The sequence below is a fragment of the Silene latifolia genome, chromosome 8 (genome assembly GCF_048544455.1).
Source record: "Silene latifolia isolate original U9 population chromosome 8, ASM4854445v1, whole genome shotgun sequence".
NCBI classification, from domain to species: Eukaryota; Viridiplantae; Streptophyta; class Magnoliopsida; order Caryophyllales; family Caryophyllaceae; genus Silene; species Silene latifolia.
Window position 1 is genome coordinate 109,622,141 of NC_133533.1, and position 12,057 is coordinate 109,634,197.

Here is a 12,057-nt window from a genome sequence, read left to right on the forward strand (position 1 = left end):
ACACATCAATATAATACCATATTTATTGTGTATTTTTTATTTACACCAAGTGATATATCAAGATGTGTATGAAGTAGGACACAGAATAAATCCTCACTTGTTTCCATTTTACTAATAAATGTCAAAATGTGGGATGCGCATGAATATTGTGTTTTTTGGACCATTATCTTCTTGCATCTTTCTTTTTCTTCTCCTATTCTTCTACCCCAAGAAAAATGACTTATATGATCAAAATTTGAGAGAGATATCCTACATCAACCGCGGGGACATGCGAGTGACTTCATTATGTCAATTGGTTTTAGTTTATATTATACTTCCTCCGTTCTATATGATAGTTTACGTTTGTTTTATGCACGTATGACAATGCTTGTTTTCTTTTGTTCGTATCTTTAGTTACATATTATTAAAAATTATAAAAAAATTATATTTATAATGTACTCGGTAAGACAATTTAAACAAGATCTCACATGACTATATTTTAAGTTATACATTAGATGTTGTATTGAAGATTCTTCTCACTTATGAATAGTACCCAAAAAGCAAACGTAAACAATTCAATGGAACAGAGGAAGTATCGGTTTAAGGTCAGGGCAGGTCAACCAGCAATTGACTGGGCCAATCAGTCGAGGTCTTGAACCAGCTCGTGGCAAGGGTAGGGATAGGGGAGTTCATGTTTGGCCTTGAACTAGCCATAACCCTACTCATGACCAGGTAGTCTAGGTTTATTCCCCAAAATAAACGAGCTCAAGGATTTCGATATTATTTGACCTAAAACCAATTTATTGAAAGAAATCACTCGCATGTTCTCGTTGTTAACGTAGGATATTTCTCTCAATTTTTGATCATTTAGGTCATTTTTCTGTATCCCGGGTGTGTTCAGGCCTGAACCGACCAATGTTACCTTTCTTTTTCATTTTTTTAGCAAGCTGGGTTGGTCAAACTGAGAATGGCGGCCCGCAAGGCGGGTTAGATTGTGTTGGCCCGTTCGTTTGGCGACCCTTCTTCGAAAGGTTAAATCTTCTTTATTGAAGGGGATCTACGAAACGAGTAAACAAATGAGGAGACTATTGGCTTATCTAAACACAAATCATTGTTCATCTTGATACTAAGTTTAAAGAACCGCAAAAAACAGTACGCTACAAACAAAAAAGAGATTCAAACCTACGACTTATTGTACATAATTACTCCGTTTTAATCACTACCTACATTTTCCTTTCATTATACTAGGGGGGTAACGATGTTCCGATGTTCCATCACTTCACTATTTGCAAATTCATAAGACCCGTTACAAAATTGATTAGGCCGATCAAGGTTAGTTGGTACCCCTTGTATTTAAAGCCTACATATTACACACAAGTAAGTAAATAGATGGGCCATTTTTTTCCCTTAAACAAACGAATCAAATAATGCAAAATTTCGTGTGGTTATTAGTTATTACAAGACGAGTAGTGTGTAACAGCAACATGTGCCACTATTTAATTTGCGTGATTGTTGTCATATTGATTGCGAATCTGTACCCTTCAGCTGTATTCCATCCCATAATGTCCCATTTTTCTTAGGCTACGATATGACATCGATTAAGAATCTCTAAAGGATACACACCCTACTTCTTCATTTTTTATTTTTTTCTTGTCCTACAATATTGTCCTTTGCATTTAATTAGTTAAGTAAGTACATTTTTACTTACATTATTTACCTATTGCACAACAAAAATAATTGGTAAGTCAGTCAAATGTCATAGATAAATTTATTTTGATGGTACTCTATAATAAGGAACGATTGAATGTGGTAGCGTGGTGCATTGACTGATATTCGTTTGTATTCGAAAATTACTATAATAAGATAATATAATAAAAAAAGAGTACAAGGATTATTGTTTAGTTGTTTACCGATTTTATTTTGCCAAATGGTAATTAAATCAAATAATCACAGTACTCGTTGTAATTTACATAAATAACAAAAGAAATAATCACTTAGTAATACAGTTCGACAGTAAAATCAAAATTGATTTTATGAGTAGAAATGTTGTATTATCACTTACACCTTTATAAAGGTATCTGGCGCTTGTTACATTTTACAAAAGAAAATACAAAATTAGAGAATATGAAATCATTTTTAACTTCATGAAAAATATATTGCGAGTATACAATTATTTTATTTTTTACAAACAAGCATATAACTCGCATATAAAGTTATAAGTATAAAATACTTTGTATATTATTTTTTGTGCTTAATACTAGACAAGGATCACAAACTCAGTGGCCTTGCTCTTAAAACCCTTTTTCATATTCAGTTAATTTTTACTAATAATGATCAGGAAAATATGGTAAAAATATCAGGAAAATCAATGATCATGTCAACCCTTCTCATATTCCAAAAGATACCAATCATTATTTTAAGGTATGTAGTAAACTAATAATGAAAGTCAAAGCATAGTATTTTCACACTATTCTAGACCTAAATTAGCAATCTTTAACTATTTTTAACGTATACATACATTGATACATGGGAAAATGTGATGCTATTTAAACATTTTTTTTTTACAATGGACGTGTAATGACTAGTTAAAATGAGAAGAAAGCAAGAGGCACATGAAAAAAAAAAATTATACAACTACATGAAATATTTTAAATCATAATTATAACATAAAGCTGTCTTATATTATATTACAGTGTGAGACGGTCATTAACTAAACACTCAAATTATTATTATTAATAATAGATGACCGTCTTAAATGACCGTCTCATCATATATCAATGTCATATCAGAAAAGAAGTTTAAATGTACGAAATCTTACCTCTTTTCGAAGAAACTGGACTAAAACCGACACGACTAGTACAAAATTAAAAAGGAAAAAAAATAGACTACAAAAAAATGATATGATATTTGGTTCTTTCCAAGTCTTTCCAAACTTCATTGCAAAATAACATGAAAATGATGCTTTGGTAATTAATGAGGATGCCATAATAAGGCGTCAAAACAGGAAGAAATAGTAGAAGTTGTCGTCATATGACTTAAATTTTGTTCCCCAAAATACCCTTCTAAAACATTATTATTACCATTTAACCATGACGACAATATTGGGTCCGACTCGTACTCGTACGTCAACCATGGCCCTTTCATGAACTCGCCCGAGTCATATACTATCGACTCGTCTTCTAAACTCGGTAACTCGACTATTTCCCCTAGTAAATGTTCTTCCTCCTCGTCTGATATCGCCGCTGTTGATTCTGCCAATGCTAATGCTGCTGATGATGCTGATGATGATAATGCCATCGTCGCTGTCGTTGTCGTCGTTATTGTTGATGAAGACTGCGAAGGAGATGGAATGGACCGTGAAGACGGTATCACGTCATTGTTGTTATAACAACTATTAGTTGTTATTGCCGTATTATTATTATTTTTATTATTAGTAGTAGTAGTAGTCATTGTTGTTGTTGGAAAGTCCATCGCGGCAGCTTTTGCTGCCGCGATTTGGACATCACGTGGGGAATTAGAAACCGGACGTGGTAGAGACGGTGCAAGATCAGGAAAGTTGAGTACAGCAGCGGAGGAGCCTTTAATTGAAAGGGCGGCAACGTCATGAGCACGTGCCGCCATCTCGGGAGTAGCAAAAGTCCCGAGCCAGATCCGAGATTTTTTCCTAGGTTCTCGGATCTCCGATACCCATTTCCCCCACGCCCGCTTCCTCACACCGCGGTACACCGGGTGTTTTGTATCCTTTTGAACTTTTTTATTCTTCGACTTATTATTATTATTATTATTATTACCCTGTATTACTAATAACTCGAGCTCAGTCTCATCTGAGGCTGAGCTCGAGGAAGTTGGTGTATCGGGTTCATATGATGATGAAGTCATTGTAGTTAATGGGAATTAGTGAGGAAATATAATCTTAAGGAGAAATTAAGTTTTAAGGAGGGAATATAAGGGGGTTTATATAGGAGAAAAGAGTGTGGACAAAGGCACATGAGGGGAGTATCTAAGTATAAAGTTTATGACTTTTTAATACTTTTTACTCTTTTAATGCAGGATCTTAGTTGTAAAATTAATTATTACGAGAGGTATGCTTTTATGTATAATTAAAATTACTATTTAGGTGTAAACAAAATTGATTTGAGTACATTGTTTGTGAAGAAATAGGAAGTTAGGAAACACTGTATATGTGGAGGGCATGTAGCTAGTAATGTGACCCCATTCTATGTGATTTAGTGCCATTTAATGCAAATAGTGTGGAAATGTGTAAGTAATAAATAAGTCCATTTTTTTCTTTTTGATAAGAAAATAGTAAAATCCATGATGGGCATACATGCATTTTATACTATTGTCAATTTTTTTTTTCTAAGGTTATTAATATATTACAATAAATATGGAGAATTCGAACTAATTAAGATAATAATATTCAATGATTCAGTCTGAATCACTAGACTAAAATATCTGTGATAAACTAATTATTATTAATTTATAAATTCTTATTTAAGACGATAATATCCGTCTTAAGCTTAAGACATGTATATATGAGACAAAAGAATAATGCGTAGGGAATAACAAATCGTTTGTCCTATGTAAGCAACAAGGTGTATATTTGACCCATTTTAATTTTAAGACGAATAAATCCGTTAAACCTGTCTTAATAGAGATTTACTGAAATATCTCAAGTAATACAAGTATTTACCTAAATAAATATAATAATATTTACAAAGTTATTATATGACCAAAAGTCCAAAAGGAGCCTAAAAAAAGTAGACTAATCTATTTTTACCTTTTTTTTTAAATGTTCTTGTATCTTTATGAAAAACCATGGTCTTTTATCTCAAATATCACATTTTTATATCCCTTTGAGTTTTTAAGTTAAAGTTCAATATTGGTGCAACCTATTTGTATTATTTATATACAAAAGCCAAATCAAGTAAAAATATTCATTTTCCAAAATAGCAAGACACAAGCACTCGCAATATGAGATAGCTTAATTTATAAAATCATAAGAGGTGGTACTCACGTATCACAACCTTAATTCAAAACTCGTCAGAAACAAATAAACCCTTCTTACGGAGTAACTCTCTTGAAAAAATTACGATGTCTCTTTACAATGAACCAATAACGATTACCCAAATTCTCATTTGTGACACTTTTCGTCACAAGTTTATGACTTCTCACATAATACAAGAGAGCAAGTGAGAAAGCAAAGTTAGAGAGAGCTTGTGACCGTCACAAGGGAGACTCACTGTAACGATTATTACGACTATATATATAATCAATTTTTCTGGTTACAGTGAATACAAACGTTTATTTTCCTTAAATTAATAGTGACAAATTTTGCATAAAGCCAAAGCAACACGCTTTAAACACACTCGACTTATATAGTAGTTTGAAAGTGAGAGGGAAACTTGGATGTTGGCGGTGAAAAGGAATGGGAAGTGCAATGTAATATTGGAACTGTTTGCATTTCTATTTCGTTTTAAGGTAAAAGCCGAATGAAAGGAATAATAATAACTGTTGGTGAAAAATGGGTCGCATTTCGTCACAAGCTGAAGACGGGATAAATGTGATTCATTTAAGATGAAATGTAACCAGACCAATTTTCTAAGCTATAACATGTTGTTAAAGGAATTAGGGTTAGGTTATGAGTTACAAGGACTACCGTCTAGGGTTTAGAATATTGTGATTTATTATAGAAGTAACGGCTACGTTATGACGGTTGTTCCTAGGTTTCCTAACACATTTTGTCCTGATAAATGGTCATATTTTTTTGTTAAAATGACGACATTTAACCTGTCTTCTTAAAGTAACGAAAAATATCCGTCTTTATTAATGAAAATTTGTGAAAGCATAATTATATTATGGGTACCCTTATATTATTGTATATTATATGCATTTTGCAGTGGTGGAGCAAAGAGGAATTACAAATTACAGAGAGTAACTTCTAAAGAGGACATATAATTGTACAAAAGGAAATTAAAAGCTTGCAAGTAGAAAAAGGTGTACGTACTGCGTAGACTACGTACTAACCATCTTTTTCTTTTAGAAATTAATGAAGAAGGCCATGTCATAGACATGACATGGATAGAGACATATTATAATTATTTAATTTTTTACTTTTGTTCGAGACCATCTTCTGTATTCTTAGTATTAGGTAGCACCGAAACGAATACGAATATAGAACGGATATATAACACGACATTCATCCCATAAAATGAATAATGTAGTTTAATTACCTTGCAAGTGAACCAGAATCGTTGCACTAGAAGATGAGGGTCGAACACAAAGAGCAAAGTGACTACCAATTGTTTATATTCTAATGTTTAGCTAAGTCGAACAATAATTGATTTTTGATTATCTAATTAATTAAACTAAGTAACAAGTTAATAGAAATGACAAATAATGCAAATGCTAAAGAACAATAAAAACAAAATACTGCAACACTATATTCAAGACAATCATATAAATCATACCAAAAAAAAGTCTCAAATTAATCTTATCTTTATTAATTCAGAAGACAATACTCAATCCAGGGCGTGCCACGTCATTAATTCAATTTTTTTTTTTTGGAAATACATGTTATGGCGGGACCCGTTAGTGTGCAATGTATTTATTTCTTCAAAATTCCGGCTATACAAACATGCGACAAATTCCGTCTTAGAACAAATACTATGAAATAATTTTATACATTCCGAATAAATGAAATTAATGGCATATAAGCGGAATGAATTACAAATCAGAATAAATGAAACTAATTACAAATAAATGAATTACATAATTTAAAAAAAAAAAAATTAAATAATAATAAAATTAAATAATTACGAGAAGGAATTACATTTAATTACGGGATTGAATTACATATAATGCGAATAAATTACATGCATAATTTTTAAAAACTAGATAGTACGATATATTTTTTTAAAAAAAATATCCTTTTTTATTTCCTCTTAAACCATTGCATGTGAACACGTATTTGTAACAAGTTTAAACATTAATTATGTAGATCGCTGATTTAGACCAACTAGATAAGTACAATAGAAATACAAAAAAAAAAAAAATACATCCAAAAACATTAATACCGGCCCAAATACATACCCGTGCAATTTTGCACGGGTTTAAAACTAGTATTTTAGAATTTTAATTGAAATATTTAAATTACGGTTGTATGAATCAACAATTAGGGATGTGAATTGAATTAGCAACTAGTAAGAAGCAGGTAATCAAAATTCACTACACAAATTCAAAAGACAATATAATCATTCAAAATAAAACTACAAAACATCCTATAAATAATTCATCAAAGAGAATTTCTAATTAACAACATAATTTAAAGAGAATTTCGAATTAACAACCTAATTCAAAGAGAATTTCAAATTAATAACCTAATTACAAAATTGGGAAGAAAAAAAAAGAGGGAAGATACTAGATGCGTATTATGGAAGTTAGATATTAAAAAAAAAAAGGTAAGAAAAAGCAAACATGTTTAGGAGAAGTCGAACTCGTGACCTCTTATACAAGCAGAGTAGTTCTATTCGCTAAGCCGCTTTACCAATAGTTATCATAATAGCATAGGAATTGGATACGTACTTATTATGCTTGATTTTTTACAAAAAAAAAAAAAAAATTACACCAACCAAGGGTGCACACGGTCGCACGTGAGGTTTTGTGCGCACACCTGGGTTCACTCCTGGTTAACAAGAATCAAAATCGAGCATTGCGCATTGCATCTCGATGATGTTATGCCACGAAGTATTGATTTTGCCCAATTCAATATTTTGATGAAGAAAGGTACTCTCTCTGTCCCAGTGAATAATTTACATTTACTTTATTTTTTGAGGGGGAAATAAAGCAAATGTAAATTACTGACTGAGACGAAGGGAGTAAGTTTTAATGGTGGTGGTTTGGTTAGGTTTGGTTTCTGAAAATGGTTTGGTCGGATGTTTTTGATAGTATATTGGGTGGACGATGATTGGTTTCGTATGTGACGAGGATGATGAAGTGATGGTGGTGGTGATTTGGGCTGGTTGGCAGAATTTTCGAAGATGAAGAAATTAAAAATGATGGTGGTGGTTTGCTTTCACTTGCGAGTAGAGTAAGCAATGGGCCGTGTTGGCCCGGCTTGCGGGGACCGCCCCGTCGTGTCTTCCCTAAAATTGGCCCGACCCAGGCACGCATATTGGGCTTCTCGGGCTATGCCGTGCCAGACCCACTGTTCCAAACCCACGCCGCCGCTCAAGGGACAACTATTTTCGTGCTCGGATCGTGCCTGGCCCATGGGCTTTTTGTGCATTGTCCGTGGGCCGGCCCATGTGCTTTAATATTTTATATAAGATTTTATATATTTATAATTTATATTGTAAGATTGTAATTTGTAAGAATTAAAATAAGTACATGAGAATAAGAAATGGAATAAATTGTGAAGAAAAGAATTGAATTAAGGTGGTATTTATAGAGTTTGAAAATTATTAGAAAAAAAAACACTCTTAAGTACACAACCATTAACAGCTACAATAGTACTATGACGTCTATGAGTGCTCAAGTCTCAACCGTTCAACACTCAACACACAACAACTATAAACTTCAACAACTACTTCAACGGGCCATTCTTCGGGCCGGACTATGCCAGGCCCGTCGTGCCTGGTGCGTTCCGGGCTCCACCGTGCATGGGCACGGATTTCTTGGACTAAAACGACGAGGCCCCTTCTAGGTGGTCCGAAAACAGCCCGAAACATTAACAAATGGACAACAAAAACAACAACAACAATTACAACCTTACTCGAGACCATTACAAATGACACAACAACAAGATATAAGGAAGCTTAAAACCGGGCTAGGGATAGAACAGTCCTGGAAACTGTTTAGCTCGACTCCAATCTGCCTAGCTCTCGCAATAGCATGAGCAAATGAAAAATGGAGGCGGAGCCACAACCAACAACAAACCCAACTAACAATCGACACAATACAAGACCAAAATGACAAAACGAAACAATCATGCGGACTGTTTAAGTACGATTGAAGCAAGCTGTTTTCATGTGTTTGTATTGTTTCGGTTTTGAGTTGTTTTTGTGAGGTTTTATTTGTGGAACATGAAATGGAAAAGATAAGGATATGACTTGAGCGAGATCACGAAGCAAGCTCAAGACTCGGAATTTCGTTCAAGATCACTACGAATAAATTAATTTCTCTTCAAACACTAAGTAATGCGGGATTTTTCGCACTAAGCAAGAAAAAATGCCCAAACACTAAGCAAGGGACTTAGGGTTTTCAAAATCTTATATTCTCATTTCTCAAAATCTGATTTTTACAAGGATATGTGAGCTCAATATACGGAGTCTCACTTTACATCTTGTCCCTCCATCTAAAAGTAAGATCTAAAGGCTACAATGAAAGCACAAATAGACAAAAGTACAAGTTGACATTTTACACTTAAAGCAAAACACATGACAAAAAAATAAAGCAGCCTTGAAAGCCATATACACGGCTGATGGCAACCCTTTGGATGTCTGTTGGCATCCCTTGAATTGTTGTCCTTGCTCTTCAATTGTTTTGGCACCTTTAGGAGACAAAAGGGGACAATAGTTTGGTTTATTTTGAGATTAATTGAAGTTGAGATCAATATAAGAATACAACTTATAGTTCAAATTATTATCCTTAGGGTTTTTTTGTTAAAAACTACCTAATATTTAGGGGTATTTGTAAAAAAACTACCTTATATTATTTTTCTTGTTTTAGACTACCTTTGTTTTCTCATTTTTTGGTCAAAAACTACCTACGCTGAAAATATGGCGAGATTAGGTCGATTTAGTGTCATTAACCTATCTCACATTACTTTCTTAACATCAAACAACAATGATCAAGTGCGTCCAAACCAAAATTTAACTTCAGATAAGCAAAATTAATGAATTTCACATTTCAATAATAACTACAAACATCTACAAAAGTTTAGCGTAAGTACTTTATGACTTCCTAAAATCGGGCCTTAGTAAGATTAAATCATAAAAGAGTCAGGTCAGATATGTTAAAGCCGGAAAATAAACCAAATATGTCTAGATTCTTAGCGTAGGTAGTTATTGACCAAAAATAAATAAAACAAAGGTAGTTGAAAACAAAAAAAATAATATAAGATAGTATTTTTATAAATACACCTAAATAAAAGGTAGTTTTTGACAAAAAAACCCTTATCCTTATTAAATAACCTTAACTTTTATTGGGCTTATTATCAAAATAAAACTTTTAATGGGCTTGTTACCACTAGACCATCCCCATTAAACTTAAAAATGGGCTGACAAAACAAAGAGGCAATTAGAAGGTTTCCAATGTCAAGTGAAACAGGGTACTTTGTACTTTCCAAGAAACGAAAATTTATCGATCCATACGTGCTCCTGTATTCAGGGCCGGCCCTAAGGGGTGGTTACATGGGCAAATGATAAGGGCCCAAGTCTAGAAAGGGCTCATAAGGATGGAATTAGAAATTGGCTATATAGTCTCTAACTCGAGTCCTTTGTTAAATAAAATTTGTTTCATTTAAATAACAAAATAAGTAATGTAGTCTAGTGGTTATACATCTTACCAATTACTTCGAGGTATTGTGCTCAATTCCTTATATCTTTTTTTTTTTTTTTTTTTTTTTTTTTTTTTAAAGAATTCACTATAATGATAGGCCCACGACTCATCCATTTAGTCATTTACTTATATTTTAGCGGGCCATTGAATTAAAATAAAATATTACCATGCTATTAAGATTTAATTTCTACGAATTATACATTTAATGGACTCATCTAACGGAGCTATATCTAAAATTTGAAAAAAAATCGATCTTTTGCATTTTTTTGACAATAAAAGGGTTAAATTATAAGATACATTCTCTTTAATTCTCCAAATCCAAAATCATTTTTTCTTCTAAATTTTTTAGAGTTATTCAAAAATCAACCTCATCTTTAAAATTGGAGGAAAAAAAATATTCTCAATATTGGACAATGACACATGAATTACTTGAACAAATTTTTTTTAATAAATCGGGTGCCTCATTTTACAGTTTTGCCCAGGGTCTCAAAATGTTTAGGACCGGCCCTGCCTGTATTAGTAACTTTAGAAAGCATACTTATAAGAGAGTGATTAGTTCAACTAAGGTATGAGGTATGCGGTTGGAAATTGGAATGAGGCAAACCCATATTATGGTGTTTGTTTGATGGAAATGAAGATTTCATACTCATACCCTAGGTAGCACCAAAACGGACACGTGACACAGCATCCCATAAAATTTAGGATACGAGACACGTTATTTAAATTTAATAAAATATATTGTATATTTTATAATTGTACATTCAATTTTATTTTAATAAAAGTACTTGATATTAATTTAAATAAATGAAGGTAAAACTTGCCCTTAATTATAACTCATTTTCATTTACCATCCAAACGCATCTCTAATCAATCTCTTTCGACAGCTCATTTCTCGTTTAAAGAACATCATTCTCCCCAAATGATGTCCAAATGTCACGGACACGCGTCGGACACAACCCAAATACCATGGACACGCGTCGGACACGTGCCAAAATAAATGTAGAAAGTTAGACACGACTTTATAGATTTCCGACACGTGTCGGCGTGTGTCAGAGGAGTGTCGGTGTCGGACACGGGATGACTGATTAGGAGAGGTATTCGTGCTACCTAGCCCATACCTCAAGGCTCAAACCCCATGAGGCATGAGTTTCTCATACCCACGGAGGGGGCGGCGCCGGGTGGGTATGAGATGGATACCCCTGGGTATCAAAATAGAAATAATAAAAAGTGATAAAAAACAATTATGATATATTGTAAACAAAATGTTTGTATATATTTATTGGATTAAATTTTATCTACATGATTTAGGGCTTGCCTGGAATCCATGGAATTATTAAGGGGGTAAGTTTTATTGGGCGATAATTACTGGGGAAATTAATTAGTGGGGTAATGAGTTCATGTTTGGCATAAGAGTAATGATTACTGAGTAGATCTTTTACTCCCTTAATCATTACCCAGGGGGGAGGGTGGGTAATGTATTACCCCTTCACAAGGGTAATAGTTCCAGGAGGTGAATAA

The 12,057-nt window shown here is 33.3% G+C and overlaps 2 protein-coding genes across 3 annotated transcripts in view; one reads left to right on the forward strand and one right to left on the reverse strand.

The window, feature by feature from the left end:
• Nucleotides 1-12,057, forward strand: part of LOC141597281 (putative RNA-dependent RNA polymerase 5) — a 198,107-nt gene that overhangs the window by 148,699 nt on the left and 37,351 nt on the right. The gene's annotated exons all lie outside the window — the stretch shown is intronic.
• On the reverse strand, nt 2,783-4,140 carry LOC141595855 (uncharacterized). The gene has a single exon (XM_074415806.1). The coding sequence runs from the start codon at nt 3,856-3,858 to the stop codon at nt 2,950-2,952; it is 909 nt and encodes a 302-aa protein (XP_074271907.1). The 5' UTR covers nt 3,859-4,140; the 3' UTR covers nt 2,783-2,949.

Excerpts from the sequence above, each read along its gene's own strand:
- LOC141595855 (XM_074415806.1), bottom strand. The coding sequence starts at position 3,858 with ATGACTTCATCATCATATGAACCCGATACACCAACTTCCTCGAGCTCA.